The 21,669-nt window shown below is 53.1% G+C and overlaps 1 protein-coding gene across 2 annotated transcripts in view; it reads right to left on the reverse strand.

Moving 5' to 3' along the window:
- Positions 1-21,669, reverse strand: part of Ece1 (endothelin converting enzyme 1) — a 92,291-nt gene that overhangs the window by 48,300 nt on the left and 22,322 nt on the right. Inside the window, exon 1 of one of the 2 annotated variants that reach the window (XM_005004317.4) lies at positions 14-160. The exons of the other annotated variant lie outside the window; for it this stretch is intronic. Within the exon in view, the coding sequence (XP_005004374.2) occupies positions 14-67 (54 nt within the window). The 5' untranslated portion in view covers positions 68-160. Of the gene's footprint in view, positions 1-13; positions 161-21,669 lie in introns of those variants that run through there. 2 annotated transcript variants of the gene reach the window in all.

The raw sequence follows: 21,669 nt of genomic DNA on the forward strand, positions 1-21,669 counted from the left end.
CGCCGCGCCTCACCCCCAGGGCCGACAGCACGGCGGCCACCGGGTGCGGCGGCCACACGCCCCGCATGCTGCGCCCCCGACGCGCGGTGCCCGCGCCGCCACCGTGCTGAGCGGCTGGCTGGGCGTGCCGGGCGCGACGCGCCACCTTCGCGGGCGGGGCCTGGCCATGCACGGCCTGTTCCCTCCCAGGAAGATCCCACCAGGCCCTGGAGTCCTGGGGAGGTGGGGGACCCCTTCCTACCCGAGGGATCTGGAGACCGGGGGCTCCCAGCTCAACACCCCATGAGGCAGGAAGGGGCTTCGCAGACACCTCCCTTGAGAAGTCTTAAGTCTACCTTTAATAGTGGGGTCCCCATTGGCAGACACCAAGTTAAGTCTGCGATGATAATAATGGAGAGAGGTTTGACCACCATCAGCCCTTAGGTGGGGTGGGGCAGAGGTGAGATAATAAAGTTCCCACCCCCTAACTTCTGTTCCTCTAGTTCAGGGGCTTTTATGCCATAGTTCATGAATGAATAACAGAAAATTCCAGGAAACTCCCCCTGACAGCAGGAGCACTGCTGTGTGCATTTGGGTGGCTAAAGAGTAATTCAGAGCCTCTACACCCCTCAAAGGCTGTGGTCTTCAGGTCAACACAGAATCATTGATTTGGCCTTGGCTGGGTGTAGGTCACCTCCAGCACCACAAAACAAACAGAAAGCAAAACAAAGAAAAACCCTGCTTTGGGGTAGCTCAGAAACCCCAGTAAGCCAGAGGGGTAGGGTGGCTCAGGCAGGTAATCCCTGCTACTCTGTAGGCTGAAGCAGGAGGATGGAGACTTTGAGCCCTGCCTGGGCACTTTGGCAAGGCCCTGTGTTGAAAAAGAAAATAACACTAGGAATGTAGCTCAGTGTGAAGGCCCTGAGCTCAATCCCTGGTAACAATAAAAAAGAAAATGAGAAAGAAAGAATGTTATTTGTCAATTAAAAATTAAGAACATATTGAAAAAACAAACCACAACGGCAAAGAGACCCTCAGCTCCCACTTTCCCTCTTAGTAGACAGTTTTGAGCCAGCCCAGCCTAAAGCCTCTCCAGTGACCCTAGCTGAAAGGTGTCAGGTGCTCAGGTAGGGAGACTCAGCTCCATGACACTCCCTCCTACTCCAGAAATGCCTTAGTGGTTTCCCAAAGAACTCTTCCAGTAAGACTTGGAATTCCTGCATCTAAAGTATTTTTTAGCTTTCCACAGTGCCCTTCTGAACATTCCCAACTTGATTCTCCCGAACATACACGAGTGCAAATGAACAGTCTGGAGGTGGCGAGGCGAGGTGGAGGTCTGGGGCTCAGCGGGACCGGGTTGACTCCTGACCCTTTGCCAGCTGCCACACCCACCCTCTTCCAGCTCACTCTGCAGCCACAGCCCGTCTTTAAAAGCCAACGCCAGTGCGTGTTTCCGCAGCACATGTACTAAAAACCCAATTCCCATCTTGCCACCCCCAGGCTGTTCCTGGAATAACATCCTGACCCATTATCAGGCTCCCACAGTCTCTGCCCACTCCTGAATCTCCACTCAGGCCGCTCCCCCACTCTCCTACCCAGGCTCGAAATGTCTTCTTCGGCTTTCACTCAGTTCCTCAAATAGTCCAAGTTGCCTTTTCCCCTAAGACCTTTGTAGTTGATGCTCCTGTCTGGAGCATTCTTTCCTCATTTCTGCTGCTTCTGGGACAGCACCTGCTTCAGGACTCAGCTAAATGCCACCTCCTCAAATGTCCCATTCACCCTAAGGAGCTCCCTAAATTCTCCATGACAGCAGCCTGTTTATTTTCCTTTATGGTATTTACTGCAGTCGGTTAGTTTTTATTGTTGTTTTGAATGTCTTTATGGTCCGCCTGCCTCCGCCTTCCCCAGAATTGCAAGCTTGCTAGCAGGGTGGGGCTCTCGTCTGGTCTGTCAGATAGGTTCTCAACAAAGTTGTTAAATGAATAGTAAAACAAGCCTGTGTGAGTGTGTGTGAGACATCTTTAAATTCTAGTGAACCTTCCTGAGTCTAACTTTGTAAAGCCTAAGAACAAAAGACACGTGTTCAAGGGGCACAGGCCTTGGGCCAGGAGGGTGCAGGATCCAGGAAGAATCTTAATTTTTGAAACTTCTGCGTCACTGGGTGGAAGTTGGCCCATTAGTGCCCTCCCCAAGAAAGGACTCAGGAGTGCTTCATTCTTTCTGGATTCTAGCTGGGATTTTTCTAAACCAAGTCACTTGGTTACAGAAACAGGTGTTAGTCATCAGGGAAAAAAGCCCTTGAAATGCATCTCCCCTGGGCATTGAGGTAGCATGAGTCCTCGGTCGCTTGGTACCCAGTCCCTTTGCCAGTCCTCAGACGCAGGTGTTATTGCCCTTTTTATGGAAAATGAAACTGGGGCTCAGGGAAGTGACTTGTGTGGTAACACCTCCTTCTCCTTCCTTCTGGCCTCAGAGATCTCCCCTTCTGGGAACAGCCCCTAAGCACCCTCCCCAGGCTCACGTTCACTCCCCTGTTCTGTCCCCAGTGCCTAAGCCACCCAGCCCTCCACTCACGCTGCACACAGCACTCCAGACAGGAGAGTCCTGAGGGCACAACGGGATCCCCCTGGCGTCTGAGCAGAGGTGGTGGCCGGGAGCCCATGCTTGGGGCCAAGGCCAGCTGCCTCCCACCCATGTCCACCCACTGCAGTTGTCTGAGGCTGGAGGGTGCAGGAAGCACACCCACCTCCCAGTGACGGGAATCAGCGAGCTGTTTCTCAACACACAGAGAGCAGCCCCTTCCTGAGGGGCCTGCCTGGGGCCGCCCCAGATGCAGAAAAGGCTCAGCCAGCCCCAGGTGGGGAACACCAGGGTCCCAGAGGGTGTGTGACGTCATACCAACAGTGGCAGCCCTGCCCAAGGCCTTCCATACGCGGGATCTCCGTACCCATCTGAGCCAAGGCTCAGCAGCTATTTCCATTTGACAGGGAGGGAAGGGCAGAAGGAGGGCAGAACAGACCCGACATCTATTGTGTGCCGCCTGCCAGGACGTGTCTCTCCTTCCTTCAGGGCCTCACCTCTCCCTGGCAGAGTCCTCCTTAGGAGTAGGTGACTGAGGGATGGGTGGAGGCAGCACTTGCCTCCTGTCCCCTGCCTCAGAGGGAGAGCCAGGATGTGACTGTCCCCTGCCCGCCTCCAAATCCCACCAATCCTGACTTCACCATGCTGCCGCCAGAGCCCAGGCCACACAGCTGGGCCTCGAACCCGGGTCCTGGACTCAGATCCCAACTGTCTGTGGAAGGCAGCTGCTTCTCAGGTGGGTACTTCACAGTCCAGCAGGCTGGGCGGCCATGCCTTTTGTCCCTGATGGTCTCATTTGCAGTTGTGGGGGCCATAAAGGGTGGCAAGCTTTGGAAAGGAGGAGTACTTTGTGGGAGCCTCCACCTCGGAGAAAATCTGAGTTGAACCTGATGAGAAGGGCTGGGCTGTGACCAAGAATGAAGAGGCAGGAACCATAGCTCCCCACAGATGCCTGTGTGCAGTCCCCGGCCCTGCTGCACGGGCCCAAGGCAGTGACAGAAAGCAGAGGAGGGTGTGGTGAGCGCTCCGGAAGCCTCATCCTGCCAATGAGAAGTATTTCTCAGAAATGAGACGTTTCTGACAACCAACACTTTGTGGCGTGGTGGCACCTGGCGCGTCCCATTCGCCCTGTCTTGTCATTCAGAAGGCTCTTGTGGTTGGGTTGTCAAAAGCAGGCGATCTTAAAGGAAGAGCCAACAAAGACCAGCTGTGTGAGTGTCATTCTCGATGGCCACACCCTCCGAGCTGTTCCCAAGCCGCATCTCTGCAAACTGCTGGCCTTGTGGCCAAGGGCCCTCTAGCCCCCACTCCTGCTTCTGCTGCAAGTGAAGGGCTGGGACCCTTGAAGTCCCTCCACAGCACCCAGTACACCCTCATGGGACCTGTTAGCTGGGTGCTTACAGTCAACAGCCACAACAGTACAGGTTCCCATTGTGCCACTTTCCAGCTTGTGACCTTGGACACGTGACTTCATCTTTGTGTCTCAGTGTCTTATCTGTAAAATGGGGATGATTTAACACAGCACCTCCCTCACAGAACTGGTTTATTTATTTATATTTTTGGTACCAGGAATGGGTCCTGTGCCTACCAGGCAGGCGCTGTGCCGCTGAGCTATATCCCCAGCCCTCTTACAGAGCAGGTGTGACACCTCAGTGAGTTATTACAGAAAAGTGCTGGGCCCACAGCACACGCCCACTCAGTGCCAGCTGGTACTGGGTATCGTCATTACTTACAAAACACAAGCCCTCACTTGGTCCCCACCACCTGAAGACAAACTCTAAGCTCTTTGGCTTGGCACTCGAGGATCCCCAGGTAGCCAGGACCTGCCTAACTAGGCTCATCCTTCATGCAATCTCATGCATATGGCCACATCGTGACCCTGACCCACCTCTGCAGCATTCCATACCTACCTAGTGCCGGATGCTTGTCAGCCCCAGTAAGACGAGGTCCCTACGTTTCCTCCTCCTCCCCTGCTTCCCTCCCTCCCCCTTCCCCTTCCCGCCCTTCCCTCCTCTGGTAGGGATTGAACCCAGGGCCTGGCACACTGTAGGCATGTACTCTACCACTGGGCTACCCCCTCCCTCAGCCCCGTTCATTTCTTTTAAAACTTACAACAAATCTTTGCAAAAGGAAACTGCTCCTTTATTTTTTATAACGGGGGGCAGCCTATATCGTCTTTTCTTCCTTGGCTGCCTGGATGATCATACCCAAATCATTTATCAGCCCTTTCCTGGCCTTAATTCAGCTTTTTCTTTGTCCTCATTTCCATTCTATTTTCTGATCCTAACTTTCCATTTCTAGATAGCATGACAAGCTGTTGAATGTATTTTGGTCACAGCCCATCATGAATCCCACAAACGAATTTGAAATACCCTGTATCAAGGAGCCGTCTTTCCCTAACTCGCTCCATTAGAAACGCAGCTTCAAGGTACTGACCCGACGCGGAGGACAGAGGCGGTAAAGGCAGACCTGGGCCCGGTCCGGGTCGCCTGGCTCATGTGACTGTAGGCATATGGTTTTCCATCTCAGGCCTCAGTTTTCCTGTCTGTAAATGGAAGTTTTCTTGTTGTGAAGATGGAACTGCCTGGCACACAGCAGGCCAAGCCCCGGGGTGGCACCAAGGGACACACTGCCTTGCCCCCCTCAAGCCTGCTGCTCCCTTTATCTCCCTCTTCCCCTGCCCACAGGCTCTGCCCAGTGCACCTGCATTTGCCCGTATCCTACCACTGCTACTATAGACAGGGCACAATGACAGACCGCCCAGGCAGCAGGTTAAAGCCCACAGCAATGAGTCGCCACTAGCCTGTCCCCTGCATGACATGTGGCACTTCACCTCTGAGCTCTCCCGAAAGCACCTTCCCCCTGAGTCTAGTCATGGAAGAAATGACAGACACACCCTGGTGAAGGGACAGTCTGCAAATGCCCGACTGGTCTTTCTACAACTGAAAGATTACCAAAAACAAGGGGAATCTTGGATGGGACCCTGGAACAGAAAAGCTCATGCGGGCACACAGCACCACCTAGAGAAATCTGAATGAAGTATGCATGCACTATAGTTAGTAATACCATATTGATATTGGTTATTAATTGTATCAAACATACCATATAAGATGTCAGAACTGAGGGTGGGGTAGAAAATAACTCTGCACTGTTCACAGTAGCTTCATCTCAAACTGTCCTAAAATAAAAATGTTCATTTCAAAATAGCTGGGTGTGCAGGCACCTGCCCATAATTCCAGCTATTGGAAGCTGAGGCTGGAGGATTGCAAGTTGGAGCCTAGCCTGAGGAACTCAGGGAGGCCCTATCTCAAAACAAAGAGCTGGGGATGTAGCTCAGTGGAGCCGTGCTCACCTAACATGTGTAGCAACCCTGGATTTGATACCTAGTACCAGTTCCCCCCTTTAAAAAAAAAATCTGGGTGTGGTGGCTCACGCCTGTAATCTCAGCACCGGGGAGGCTGAGGCAGGAGGATCATTGTGAGTTTGAAACCAGCCTGGGCTACAAAGTGAGCTCAAGGCCGGCCTGAACTACTAGTGAGGCCCTGTCTTCAAAAGACCATAAATAAATAAATATATATATATATAAATAAAGGAGAAGAAAGACCTGATCATTTCCTCAAACAAGGAACAGTCTCCAGTTCCAAGGCCCTTTTATACCCTAATTCCTATCTTACAGCTGCCACGTGGAATAAGCCCATTTTATGACTGCACGACACTCAGAGTCCCATAAAGAAAATGGGGTACACGGACAAGCAGAACTGGAACTGGTCCCCAGATTTTCCTGATTCCTCCAAGGCCGTTCCCCCCTCATTCCCTGCTCTGGTGCCTCGTCCTGGGTCAGCTCTCTAAGCCAACCTCTAGTGGCAGCCAAGGGGCTCCCCCATTCTGGCTGCGGGAGCCAGGTAGAGCTGTAACTCGTAGGGGTGGGGAGGAGGCCTGAGCCACCAAGAAATCAGATGGAGCTGGAGGCCTCAAGGTGTCTCCGGCAGACACTTGAAGGCCAAGGATGCAGAGGACATGCGGGAGGCCAAGGTCAAGGCTTCCTTGGAGACACAGCAGCCCTGCCAGCTGTAAGTCTGTCACCCCAGCCTGGCCTAGAGTCCTGGGCTGAGCTCTGCCCATATGCTGGCAGTGGGGGACAGGAGATGTCTACACATGCAGGGAGCCAGGAAATACTCACCCGCTTGGCTCTGGGTGACTCATTTGCCTGGGGACCTGGGAAGTGCTGAGAATCGTACCCATGCGGCTAACCACTGCCTCGGTGCCACCCCATGTCCAGCCTCACACCTGACCAGCCACCTCTCCTTCCTCCCTGACACAGGCCACGCTGTGACATGTCACCCACTCTCCACCTACCTGATAGCCTCCATCGGCCATCTCTGTCCCTCTGTCCAGACCTGCCCACCCGGCTCTGCTTCCTTGGGAAGCCTTTTGGCGTTAGGCCAGGCTTAGCCCCTGTGGCTCCAAATATAGCTCCATCCAGCTCCAGGCAGAGCTTTCCAAACTAAGTGCTATGACCCAGTCACTCCCCAGCAGAATAAAGATGACGAGCCCAGACCACTTCCAACCTCCTTCTCCCTGAGCCCACGGCCCAGTCCCTGGCTCCTCTTCTAGCATCTCATCCCCACAGTGACCGGCAGCTATATGCTGCCGTGTGACCTTTGCAAAGTCACTTCATTTCCTCCCTGTGCTCTGGTTTCCTCATCTCTCTACGGGGATGCTAAAGGTGCCCAGCCCGTGGGGTCTTTGTACATAAACTAAGCAAAATACGTAAGGTCCTCAGTGCATGCCTGGCAGAGAAGTGGCACTTAGTAAACGTCATTGTGCGTGGGGACTACCAAAAGGGCCACCACCTCTGCAACAAGGAAAGAAGGAACCAAGAAAACCTACTGCATGCCAGGCCCGGGCCAGGGTGTGCTGGCACATGTGAGCCACTTGACTCTTTCCAAGGCGTGAAACACCTGCTGCAGGGGAGGTTAGTCACTGTCCCACTGCACACCTGGTAAAGCACACAGCCGGGTTTCAGCCCCAGAGCTCAGATTTGCTATGACAACAAAAAGATGGCGGCCACCACCTCCTTCCACCCCACCCTGCCCCACCCACTCCACTGCATGGATCAGCCCCAGCCCCATTAAAGGGACATAACTGTCTGCTCTGATGTCTGGGCACCAAGTGCAAGGCACACCCAAAAGCCACAGCTGGCCTTGATCCTGGGCCACCTGCAGGTGACCCTGCACCTTCTCGGGTTCCAACATCCTGTGTGATTTTCCAGGCTGTGTGGACAATCAGGCTGCTGAGCCCCAAGCTGCGGAAATTAAGTGTGCCTGAACAATTTGCCAATTTAATCACATAAAACGCAGGACAAAGCTAATCTGTGTCATTTAATGATATTTACAGTGGTGATTACTTACCTGCCCAGTAAGCAGGCTCAACCAGGAAACAGCTCATGGAAATGAGCATAATTAATATTTGTGTTACCCAGCTTGGTGAACGGCAGCTGGGAAGAGGAAGCAGGTGGGACAGGAAACTTGGGGGCTCCCTGACCCGTGAACCCCAGGTCACTCAATTCATGTGGTTGATCCTGTCCAACTCTCATGAGATGTGGCCACTATTTCCTCTCTTCAGGCTCAAAGAGGTCCATTCGCTTGTCTAAAGTCACACAACCAGTAAGTGACGGATTCATGGTTCACGCAGGCTTCTCCGTGTCTCTCCTGCCCTGCTGAGTGGAATCAGGCGATTAGGGCTGGGATCAGGAGGTACACATCCTGACACTGCCTTACCCTGGGCGTGACCAAGTGACTTCGCCCTTTGGAGCACAAAGAGCAGGTATGTGTCAGGCCACAGAGGGCAGGGCCAGAGTGTGGCCTTGGGAGAGAGGCTCCCAGGGTTCTAATCCTTGGAAGGCCCCTGCACAGCTGAGCCTCAGTGTTCTCATCTGAAAGATGGAGCTAACAACAATGCTTCCTCATAGGCTGAGGAATAAAATGACCTGGAGCAGTATGTGCCGGGCACTATTCCCATTTATGGGCAAACAATGGGCTTTGCCATGGGTTTTCCATCTGGATGCTGGGAAGGCAGCGCTGGATCAGAACAGTATATGAGCACCTAGACTGCTAATCCCCAAGAGCCATCTGTCTTAAAAATGCAAAGACACAAAGGCAATACAAGCAGAGCTGACAGGTCCACTCAGTGTCCTCAGATTCTGACCCTGAGCCTGGATCCTTCAACAGAGCCAAGACACAGACTTTGCAAATCACTCAAGCACAGCTCCCGCTGCATGGCTGAAAGGCTAGTGGCAGCAGGTGGGGAGAGTGTGGGCAGCTGGGCCCGGGACACTGCTCACCCCTCACACCCAGGCATAGGAGGCTGGGGGTAGGCAGGGCCCCTGGCTGCCACCATTCAAGCTGGACTGCTGTCTCCCCAGGCGGGTGAGAACACTGGCCTTGGAGGCAGGAGCAGCCTCAAATCACTCATTCCTTTCTATCTACAACAGTTTTCTCTCCTTAAGAGTGCAGTCTTTGGGCTCAGCAGCATGAGCTCCTGGCTGGCAAGCACTAGGTCGTGAGTTCAATCCCCGGTACCAAAAAAAAAAAATAAGTAAATAAAAGAGTGCAGTCTTTGTATTAGGGTCCTAAGGTGCACCCTTTTCCTGCAAATGACTCAAGTTTATCTTTCTTTGTGGCAGTGTAGTACTCCATTGTGCATAAATATCACATTTTCTTTATCCATCCATCTGTTGATGGGCACACAGGCCACTTCCAAGATGTAGCCGTTATGAGTTGTGCTGCCATAAACATGGGTGTGCATGGACCACTGTAAAGTGATGTCTTTAACTCTTTTTTTTTTGGAACCGCGAATTGAACTCATGACCTTGTACTTACCAGGCAGGCGCTTATGCCTGCTGAGCTAAATCCCTGGCCCCAAGTCTTTAACGCTTTTGGGAAGATACCTGGGAATGACTGGGTCAAATAAGTCAGACACACAGGCTTAAATATTGCACTGTTTCTCAGAAGAGAAATTATAAGGAGGAAGACAGATCTGTCTTAAATGAAAAGGGGTGAAAAGATTGGGGGGAGGAAGAGGATGGAAAAGGGGATGCACAGGGAATTGAGCTGTATTGTGTGGATGCTCCAACTCCACACCGAGGGGTACAGTAAATACTGTGTGCTGCAAACACAGACTTACAAAAAACAAAAGTCAGTGCAGACCTTGGCTCCAGACACACAGGTTCAAATCCCTGCCCCATCATACCCAGCTCAGTGGCCCAGGCCCACCCACAGGGCCTGCTTCCTTCTGTGGGAAGTGGCACAGTGCAGGGCACACAGGGGACGCTCAGTAAGTGTCTACTGTGCCGGATTTGGAGGGGACATCAGCTCACGATGAACTCGTGTCCTGGTGCTCTTGGCCAGCAAGCTAGAGGCTGGGTCCCCTCCTGACTGGAAAAGTGGGGTTGGGGATATTCTGAGCTTGCAGGTGGACCAAGCCTCCCTGGGACAGACTGGGGACCTGCCTGTCCACTGTCCTTAAAAGGCTACTTCAATTTCATAACCACTTCACAGAGGTTTTGTGATGCCGGTTTGCTGAACACCTACCCTAAGCCAAATCCTCAGCCTGCTTGGTAGGTGCTACTGTACCCATTTGACAGATGAAGAAACGGAGGATCAGAGAGGTGATGTGACCACCTCACAGTCAGGCTGCCCCTCCAGAATGGATAGGACCTGCAGCCAGGCCCAGAGGGCATAGAAGGCCCTGGTGTACCAGCCTACAGTGCTTGGTGTTCTGGCAAGTGGTGGCATCTTCATAGGGAAGAGATCAAACTGACATTGGGTCTTACCTGGGCCATAACCTTGACTGCAGCTTCATGACACTTCCTCATGGGGACCCCTGACAAGTCCTGCACTCCCTCCCTCTCTCTGAACTCAGCTTTCTCAGGTAGTAATAACAGTATAAATCCCCCACCCTCGTACCAGGACTCTAAGTCATGACCTCATGCTTGCCAGGTGAGCCCTTATGCCACTGAGCTAAATCCCCAGCCTCAACAGTACAAATCTTGAAAATGGAGATAAAGAATAAACTGGCAAAACCCGGAAACCATAGCAACACTAACTGAGCACTTACTGCATACCAGCTCAGGAACTTGTAGCTAGGAGGCCAAGAGCCAAGGAAGGTCTAGATGTGCCCGCGGGGCCCCATGCCACCGCCCTCAGGCTCCAGAGAGGTTACAGACTCCTTCCCCCACTCCCAGTCCCGAGGATGCAGCCTGGCGGCACACGCTGTACTGTAACGAGCACAGGGGCGGGACCGAGGGGTTCCGGGCACGAATCCCAGTGTGTGCTCTCAGGCCCTGCCCAGGTGATGGTGGACAAGCCGCAACTTCTGCGTGCCGATGTTTATCTAACTTCCCCTGTCCAGAGAGCAGGCCTGACTGGGCAAGTCCCCAGCAAGTGGGGATGCCTGGCCACTGCACCACGGGGACAGCGGCCTGTCCTGGCACCGGGCTGGCTCTCCTGTTCCCTTCTCCGCCTCCCGTGCCCCCGCCTGGGCTGGGCTCCTTCCTCCTGCACTGCTCTGATACTTCTGCCTCCTGCTCCTCACTGAGCATCAACCAGGCTCCATCTTCCCCGAGCTTTCCCAGCTGCCGGTCCGGACAAGAAAACGGGCCACGCCAGGGCAGTCCCAGCGGTGCAGGGCCGGCACTCTCTTACTGCACATTCAGGGAGGTAGCATTCTTGTGGTTGGCAAGGCTGCACCCCAAGTGGTAGAACCCTCCCCACAAGAGGCTGTGCAGAGGTGAGGAACCGGACTCACTGGGTGCAAATCCTGGCTCTGCCAAGGACGCAGTATGGAAATTTGGTCCAATCACTTAATCTCTGTGTGGCTCAGTTTACTCATCTGTGAAATGGATTATTAGTAAACTGCTAAGAGGATTAGAAAACTTCACAAGGGAGCCCTGTAGGACAAGAAGGACCTGGAATAAAGGGAGACAGACTCCCAGGCACTGGGACTGGTCTGAGGCAGAGCTGGCAAACTGGCCTCCGCTGGCCAAATCTGGGCTACAGCTATGTAAATGGTTTTGAAATACCAACATTGTGGAGATTTTAAGCAAAAGTCACTATTTCCAACATGCCTTAAAAAACAAAAGCCAAAGAAGATTGGGCAGCGAGCGCCCAGGACACCGCAGCCATGCCTTCTTGCCTCCTCCTCCCTTGGGCCCAGGGTCAGCCGCCATTCCATGTCATGCAGAGAAAAAGGACCTGTTTTTGTGGCCTCGTCTGCGTCACAAGTGACTTATGAGAAGTCTCAGAATGGGCCAAATTAATCTGTGGTGACAGATGTCAGAGCAGCGGTTGTCTCTGAGGAGCGGATGTACTGGAAAGGAGCAGGAGGGGACTCTCCGGGGGTCAGGAATGTTCTCGAAATGCCCTCTGCCTTGATCCCCCGTGGTCACGTGGGTGCCTGCATTTGTCAAAACTCATCCAACCATTTCCAGCCCCCACACTTTATTCCACGTAAGTTACACCTCCTTGAGGAAAGAAAAAACAAGTAGAAATGGAACCGTGGGTGGGGAAGGTCTCATGTTTCAAGGAAAATAGAGATTAGCCCCCCTGCGTATGAAGAAAATGCCTATGAGTTTAATATTGTGACAACTGTGACAAGCCTGAACCGAGGACCCCGCTGGGAACCAGCCGCTCCCTGCGTGACACCAGCCCGTGCTGGAGTTTGAAACCCGCCATTTAAGGTCAAGAGTGATTCACTGACCGGCAAAGAACTGCACAGAGCCACGGTGTCCAGCCCACAAGCCATTAACTATGTGTGGCTATTTCCATTCATTAACGCAGAACAAAGTAAAAGGCCCGATCTTCGTGCTCGCCATGTGTGGCTATCGGACAGCACAGGTACAGAACACTGAGGTCATCACCGAGGGTTCCATGGGGCAACACTGCAATCCACAGTCTCCAAGCCGGGGTCCCTTCTGGTCTGATTAAAGCCGGGGTCTCTGGGCAGGGCAGCCACCAGGCCCACTGCGGCACAGGGCCTGACGCTGGGCAGTGCCCGAAAATTATGCGTGGAGAGAAGGAATGTGGGTACAAGAGGCAAACGGTAGGACCTGGGGTTAAATTCCACTGGTGGGCTCCCCAGCACGCTTGGTCTCGGAGCCTTGGTGCCCCTGTACAGGGGATGGCATGATGGCTCCGCTTCTCTCAGGACTGGCACCCACAGGGATGTTCTCAGGGGCTCAGGGCACCAGGAGCCCAGAAAAGACCCACAGGAGAACTGATGCATCAGCATCTGAATATAGACAGAACAGAGGTGGTACAGAGGGGTGGCAGAGCCCGGAGAGCAGCTGCTGAAAATGCCAGGGGTGGCAAAGATAAACCAGACGGCACTCAAGGCTGCGGGCTTGGGAGGGAGAGCTGCTGAGCACAGGGAAAAATCTACGTCAGCCCCCATGCCTGGGGGCTGGCACCGGAGCTGGGAAACAGATTCAGATACCCACGAATAGTGCTGTGGTCATGGTGGTGGTACGGGCGTCACCTCAGTCCCCAGGGACACTCATCAGAGCCTCAGCGGAGGCTGCTGAGAAGAGACAGGATCGGCTCGGCCTGGGGCCAGGAGCCAGCTTTGTCTTCTCAGCATTCATCCTCTTCCACAGCCACCTCTTCAGAGCCTCTTAGGAACCACAGAGGTCAGCACATGCCTGTTTGTTCATTCATTCATTTGTTCATTCATTCAACAAACACTTGTCCTGTACATGCTATGTACTGGGAAACAAGCTCCTGATCAGGAATACATTACTGGACGAGGAAAAGGTCTTGCTCTCAGGAGCATGAATTGTAACAGGGAAGAGAGAGACATAAACAAGGTTGCCAATAATAGTTGTGTGCAACCTTTGTTAGTGCTTTACTGTGTGCCAAATATACAGTTTTTTCCTTCCCTTCCCTTCTCTTCCTTTCTTTTTTTTTTTTTTTTTTTCCTTCCTTCCTTCCTTTCTCCCTCTCTCCCTTTCTCTCTTTTTGGTGTTGGGAATCAAACTCATGTCTTCACGTTTGCCAGGCGGTGCTGGGCCACTGAGCTGTAACCCAGTCCTTTCTCTGTCTCTTGACAGTATCCTGCTATGCAGCCTAGGCTGGCCCTAAACTGGCAACCTTTTCCCTCAGCCTCCTGAGTGTTGAGATTACGTGCAAGCATCACTTTGCCAACATTAATTTAATTCCTTAGTTAATCCTTGTAAGAATATTAATAATATGCATTGTTAATGACCTGTTTTGGAGATGAGACACGAGGACAGAGAGAAGTTCATACTTTACTCAGCCGGGCTGTCCAATTTGACCCCAGAGTCCCTGACCCTAGCAGTACACTGCTGGCCTCACTGTAGAGAGAGGACAATGATATGAAAAAGGCCAGGGGGGTCACGGAGGAGTCAGGAAGGGGCCTGGGAGCTGGCGCCATGTCAAATGAGACCAGCATGACCGGAGGTCAGCCAGGACACTTCAGGCTGCCAGCAAGAGCAAAGGTGGAACAGGGGTGGTGTTTAAGGAGCACGAAGAAGGGCAGGGTGGTTAGATGGGGTCACCCTGGCTGCCCTTCCCCAGCCCCACGCCATTCTACAGGTGACCTAAGGGAGGCCCTGAGAGAGCAACACCTCCCCCACCCTGTGGGACCTGAACGGGGTGCAGCCAGGAAGAGAAGAAGCCAGTCTCTGGACTCCCAGCCAGCGCTCCTGCCACGGCCCTGCCCACCTGGCCACAAATGCTCAGGGACTGGCACCCTGCCAACTCTTGGGTTGCAGGGTAACAGGTCAGCCCAGGGGTCCCTGTGTCACTGCACCCAGACCCTGCCTTCTGTCTGTGTCTGGGCTCCATGATCCCAGCTGCCAAGTTTAACATCCCCTGGCAGCCTGGTGGCTCACTCCCCTGTATCTGCTCCTGCCCCACACAGCCCCTCAGACGGTGCAGTTAGGGTTACCCAGTGGTAGGCATGAAGGTAGACGGTGAGGTCAGACATGTTCAGCCTCGCTGCTTAGTAGCTGTGTGACACTGAGGGAGTCCTGTCACTTCAGGGTCTTCTCTCCACGAGGAGGGTAGCAGTGGGCTCCTTTCATGGCGAGAAGAGGCTCGAATGAGACCTGACGCGTGAGGTGCTGGTCAACTGTCCCCACTGGGCCTTAAGTACCTAGTACGTCTGAGGAAAAGCACAAGGGCTGGATGTGGAAACCCTGCCTTGCCAGCCAAGGAGCAGCCCCCTGGGCTGTGGCGTCTGGGCCCTGCCCACTAGGGCATCTGGCCCCGCCCCCTAGGAGTCTGGGCCCCGCCCCTAGGCGGCTGGGCCTCGCCCCCTAGGCGTCTGGGCCCCGCCCACTAAGGCGTCTGGGCCCCGCCCAAAGGACAAGGTCCTGTCGCTCTGGGCGTCCTTGTGGGTAGAAATCTGAAAACAGAAGAAAGGAGCCCAACTCACCATTTTCCTAGTCCTCCTGTTCTGGATTCCTCAGAAAGTCTAAAGAGGTGATTTCTGGAAACCTGCTTGCCCTGCTCGGGGCCTAGAACAGAGATCAGGCCGGGCTTTCCCCAGAGAGCCTTCTGCCCCTTCACCTCCAGTCCTCCTTCGGAGCCCCTTATCGCTCTGGCTGTGCTCTCAGATCAGGGCTAACTTTGAGGCTCAGTCTGAACATTTCCATTGTTCGTGTGACTCCTTCTTCACAGGCTTAGTTTTGTAAGCATTTATGGGGGCTCTCAAGACTTGCTGGCTTCTCCCACATACCCTGGCAGGGCCTGGCCACCAGGGGACCAGTGAAGGCTTTAGTCCCCAGCCCCAGTAGCCACCTGCACAGAACTCCTGGGGGCTGCTGATCCTCCCCACTAATGGAAAAGCCCTCCCTTGGAACTGGGCAGAGAGGAAGGGTGTTTGGTAGGAGCAGGGACTAGGAAGCCTGAGGAACTCAGGAACATGATCCAGAAACCTGTCAGGTCAGAGACAAGGCCAAAGAGGCAGGGAACCAGGAAGCCCCCAGATATGTGGCCCAGTAGACGGGCTATGTGACCTTGGGAAAGTCATATGCCCCGGCTGAGCCTCAACCTCTTCAGGAAAACAGGGCTCTCTGGGCATGGTGGTGCACGCCTGTAATCCCAGCACTCAGGAGGCTGAGGCAGAAGGATTGCTGTGAGTTTGAGGCCAGCTTGGGCTACATAGTGAATTCAAGGCCAATGAAACTACAAAGCAAGACCCTATATCAAAAAAACCAAAGGGAGGGGGGAAAAAAGAAAAGAAAACAGGGCTCATCCTCGCAACTTCTGTGAATGGGAGGCAAAAGGCCTGGCAGGTGGAGGAGCTTAAGCCTGGGGATTGAGGAGTATGCTGAAGGCCCCAGGCTCCATCTAGAGCACCACAGTCGTAGGCATCTCTTCCTCTCCTGCCTGCCTGGGGCTTCCCCTGCCGGCAGCAGCTGAAAACTCCTCAGGACCTGGGCTCCCAGCCAGAGCTTCTTAAGGTTACCGGCCTCCCGTTGAGGACTTAGTGGGACTCAGCCAGAGCCCATCACTTACTGATTCTGAGGATTATCACAGCTTGCAGGATGGCAGAGTGCCTGGCCTGGCAGGAACCTGGCGCCAGCTCCTTGCTCAAATGGGGCCAGGATGCATCCCACGTTCTCTGGGAGGCTCCACAGACCCCTCTTTTCTCTCCCTTCTTCATCACCCAGGCCACGGGACTCTGGGCTTCTGAGGCCACATCCCAGGCATGGGCACTGCAGTGTTGTCCCTACTGGTGCATGAGCAGAAAGACCTCTGAGCTAGAGGTGGAGGATGCTCTCAACTCTGGATCCAAGCTGCCTGGGTTCAGTCTTGGCTCTGTCATTTACCAGCTCTTAAGTGACTCCCCGATGCCTTCTGTGCCTCTCATTTTTTCACTTACAAAATGGTGAAATAATGGTACCTACTCAACTGGGTTGTTGGGAGGATATAATCAGTTCTTCATAAAGCATTTGGAACAGAGCCTGGTGCAAAGCGAGCGCTGGGCTGGTTGGCTGAATGAGCAGGAGAGTGAATGAATGAGCCATGTGTCTGAGCTCTTCCCCATGGGGCAGACATCACCCACCACTGCCTCTGTAAGTCATGATCACATCCTTCCCACCGATTCCCTTCACTAGGGACAACCTCACCACTGTCCTTTGTTCCACCAACATCTAGTTTGAAGTTATCTCCTCTGGGAAGCCTCCTTAGTCAGGAAGGGCACTCGGGGTTATAAATGACAGAAACTCAGCTCCATCTGATTAACAAAGCAAACACCTTGGCTCCCATTACTGAAAGGGTGGGAGGATCAGGCATTGCTTAGGAGAGTCTAGGAGTTCCAAGGTGCTGGGCCTCATCTTGTGGCGACTGAGAGCACTAGAGAAAACAAACTTCTCCTGGGCTGAATTATAAAATCCCAGGGCAGAGCTCTCATTGGCTAGGCCTGATTAAGACCCTCCCTTATGACATAGTGGAGGCGGGGCTGTATATTATGATTGGCAGCCAACCGCTAGCTCCTGGAGTGGAGGAAGAGCAGTTCCCAAGGAAGGGCCCCACTGGCAGCAGGGGAGAGGCGGGAAGGGGAGAGTGACAGTCCCCCTGCACCTCTCCTTCCTCTGGTTCTCTAGCAGACCCTCCAGGGCTCCAGTGATGGCTCAGGGACTTTGATATAGGGGGCTATCTAGGCCACTGGTCTAGGGAGTCCTTGAGACCCAAGACTCGGGTCACCTTGGCTTCCCAGATTCAGTGTGAAGACCGTCCCCTATGCTCTTTCAGCGCCCCCCTACGCTCTTCCCACAAGCATCAAAATCATCCTAATAAACACACTGAACAGGATCTTCCCACAAGCATCAAAATCATCCTAATAAACACACTGAACAGGAGACCGTCACCCCCGCCTCAGGAAGCAGGAAATAGCTCCTACCCCTACCAGTGCCCCATGGAAAAAGCTGGCCCTGCATTCAAACCCACTCCTTAAGACACAGCTATGATCCAGGGCACAGGACTGTGCAGATGGCACACAGTGGAGGGAGGCAGAGTGCCTGGCGCACAGGAGGGATGCGGGAAGGGACTGTCTCCACGTCAGCCTGGGTCACACCGCCATGCCTCCTGCCCCACACAGAGGAATGTTCACAGCCTCAGTCCCCTTCTCTGCCAGCCCATTTACAAATTCAGAGGGTGCATACCACACTCCTGTTACAGCACAGACTTCTGGGGAAGGGAAGGACACTCCCAGCTTACACACTCTTCCTCTATATTGTCATGAGTGCCACCAAGAGGAAGGACAGTGTAGCAGCTGGGCATGTGACACCCCCAGGACCCAGGCAGCCCATGTTCAAATCCCTGCTCTGCTTTCTGCTTCCTGTTTGACTTGGGAGGTGACTTGACCTCCCTGCGCCTCGGTTCCTTTGTCAGTAAAAGATGATAATCTCGCCATTATGGTAGCGATCAAGGAGATTAAAGATGGCGCATTGGAGCTATTTACTTGTTTTGTTCACATAGCTGCAAGGGAAATACTGCCACTGTCCCTCATTTTACATAAGATAAGCGTGCAACTCAAAAAGGAAGTGACTCCATCTGATTGTCAGGTCCGTGTAGTGTAACTCCACCCTGCTGTGTCACTCTGCCCTCTTCTCCCCCATTTTTCCCTCTTGGATGCTGAAATTCCATCTTGGCATCAAGTGTCTATCCACACATGCCACAGCGCTAAGGCTTCATGGGAAACCGAGGCTCCATGTCCAGGGCCCAGCCAGTCAGAGTGGCTCCTCAACCAATCCTGACACTACAGAGCTACCGTTGCCATGGTGACCAGGAATGTCTGCCTAAGGAAACCCACCCTACCAGGTCAGCACCATCCCATCCCCCACGTGTCAGACTTGTCTGGGGAGCGTGGAGGGCACCCAGGAGGAAAGGCTGGGGTGCTGACTCCTGCCCACAGTTGTCCTGGCCTGAGAGGACACAGGGGTCCATCTGCAGTCTCGGCACAGAGAAGACCTGGGGGTTGGGCACCAGGCTCAGATTCCAAGGGAACAAACTGTTCCACCTCTACTGGAATAAAAAGAGCAAAGACTTTGGAGCAGAGAGACTTTGCCTTGAATATCTGTAATTTATAGCTGTGTGACCGTGGCAAGTTACTGAGCGTCTCTGAGAATCCATGATCATCTACCCAGTGGGAACACGGGAGTCTCTTCAGTCTGAGAGGAATGGAGATGACAGATAACCCAGAAAGCAGTACACGAGGAATTCAAGGAACTCAGAGAGCTATGCTGAGATACAAGCTGGATGCTAATGTGACAGCATAGGAATGTCCTGGCTCAGAGGCATCTGCGATGAGCTTGGTGTTCAGCATGAGTGACAGTGGACGCAGCGGCAATGACAGCAATGTTACCGCTGCTGATAGTAACAACGACAACAACAACAACAAAATAGCAGGAGCAACCTAACCACTTTTGCAGCCATGACTTCATTCTGCGCCCTTTGTATGTGTTTTTGTAATTTAGCCAACTCAGCACCCCATGTAAGAGATGTGATGCGGCAGGAGCACCGAGAGGTTAAATCACCAGCCCCAAGTCACAGAGCTGGAGAGAGGATGAGATCACATCTGAACCCAGGTCTCCCAGCTCTTAGGCATCTGGGATCCTGCAGAAGGGAGTGGGGGCTTGGGCAGGAAGGCTTGGCTAGCCCAGGTGGCCATCTGTGCCGGGGACACTCATACGGCGACATTCCTAAACCCCCTTCTGGGCCCCCCAAATCCTGCCTCTAGCCATCCAACTCCACCCCCCACCCCCACCCCGGGCCTTGGCTCTGCTCAGCCTGGCTCAGCAACCAATTTGCAATTGCACAATTAACAATTAGGAACAAATTTTCTTCTCTTTCATGGGAGGAATCAGCCCAAGTCCCGGTGACAAGGACATAGCAGGGCTCATGACAGAACCCAGGAGTTCTGTTCCTTGGCCTCTGCCAGGATGGGAAGTCCTCTCCAGACCCAGTGCAGCCCAGAACCCTCCTGTCTCTCCTCCTGACACCCCAATGCCTGGCCTGCAGATTTTATTCCATTCTCTGGCTCCGATCACTAGAGCACAGGCGGATTCTATGTAGCACCTGGCCACACCAGCATCACAAGATCTCTATCGAGTCACAACAACTTGCATGTGTGCAACACTGCACAAGACTCTCCTTGTCCCACTCAGTACCAAGTCTGGTACAGAACACACAGAAGTTGTTTGACTCATGGTCTACTCCTTGGCTTGCAGAGTTCCTATTTGCCCTTCTGATACAAGATCAATCACCATCTCATCTATAAAGTCTCTCCTCTGTATTCTACACTGCCCTGTGCACATGCACCTATAGTGACTCATGTTATCCCGAGTAGAATAGAGTACACTATTTCTCTGCCTTGAAGTTAATAACTACTATCCAGGCACTGCACTAGGACCGTTACATTTATTAACTCTAAATCTACCAATAATACTGAAGAGACTCTGTATCCACACTCAAAGAGAGATGCGAAGGCTCAGAAAGGTTGAAAGACTTAGCAAAATTCACACAGCTGATAAGGAGCAGGCTTGTGGTCCGAACCTAGGTCTACTCATGCCCGAAGCAAGTGATCCTTTGCTTGGGTCAGGCTGTCTCTGTTATCTGACTGCATTTTGCAGCTCCCCACGATTGGCCTCAGAAACAAGATGTGCCTTACCATTGATACCTGGTGGCATTTCAGGACGCAGGTGACTGACCAGCTGGTTCCACTTCTCAGCCTCCAGGAAGACCTGGCAAGCCCTAAGCACTTCTGTGTGGACAGCTAGGCAGTAGAAGCTGGTCCTACTTTTCCCGCACTCTGGAGCTCTGTGATCCCAGCCCTCTGTCTACACAGCAACTGAAGGAAAGACTTGGAAGACTTGGTTGTTGGCTTAGGACCTTGGGAACTTACCCTTCCTTTGAAATGAGGAGGACCCCTCCATACAGAGGCCTAAGACCATGACAGTGTCACTCTGCGCTTAGTACCTGCCCATCCACTCAATGAGCAGATAGTCACCCTTTTGCACCTACTGTGTGCCAGAGGGCTCCAGGTGGGGAGGATTTTTACTTGACAGAACAGGAAGTCCCTTTTTTCTTTTCTTTTTTTTTTTTCCTAGTGGAATTGGGCGTTAAATTCAGGGTCTTTGCACTGAACTACATACTCAACCCTTTTAAAAAATTGTTATCTTTTTAATTTTCAGAGAGGGACTCACTAAATCACTAAGTTGCCCAGGCTGGGTTTGAACTTGGCAACCCTCCTGCGTCAGCCTCCCAGAGTTCTGGGATTAAAGGCCTAGGTTGCTACAGATACTGGAACTCCCAAATTGCTAGCTGGTTCTCTCTATCCTAAGATGCAAGGGGCCGTATGCAGTACCTCAACATACACTGAATAACACACGTTCCCTTGGAAATTTCTGCGGCCACCAGGGGCCATGGGCAGGGAAGCCACAGAGCATGAGTCATGGAGGTGAAACCAGGGACAGTGGAGGTGACCATCACCAGCAGCCTGGGCAAACTGACCAGCAACAAGCACAGAGTGGACACTACAGACCTCATGAGAAGAGACCAATACCATGTGCCAGTTGGGCAGGCAACAACAGTAGCAACGGTACCCAGCAGTCCTACTGCCCTGTGTTCAGGATCGAGGGCAGATGTGAAGAAGCAGCTCCACCGGGAGAGGCAGGCAGGGAGTCACTGAGGGCTGCGGGCGCTCAGCTGCACTCAGGATGTTTTATGCCGGAAGCTGGACAGCTTGCCCACCAGGGAATTTCTCTAGAACTCAATGCTTTTTACATGTGCGGAATATTTTGCTACACACCAAGTCGCAGGCTTTGGAGGAGGAGAGGCTTGGACATCAGCCTGCCCATTTTACATGGTGCGTCCCAGCTTCCGTCCAGACTTCTGAGAATCTCACAAGATCTGTTTGTAAGGCCCCTGACCCCTCCGTCACTGTTTTCTTTGCTGAGAGGTGACGGCCCTCCTGAACTGAGTGGACAGAGGGCAAGGCCAACCCACAGGGCTTAGATTAAAGAGAGGTTTCTCTTATCACAAGGCCAGGCCAGTCTGCGGTGATTCTTACCTGGTGATGTAT

The sequence above is a fragment of the Cavia porcellus genome, unplaced genomic scaffold, assembly GCF_034190915.1.
Source record: "Cavia porcellus strain 051 isolate PalLab524CR breed Dunkin Hartley unplaced genomic scaffold, mCavPor4.1 scaffold_25, whole genome shotgun sequence".
Lineage (NCBI taxonomy): Eukaryota > Metazoa > Chordata > Mammalia > Rodentia > Caviidae > Cavia > Cavia porcellus.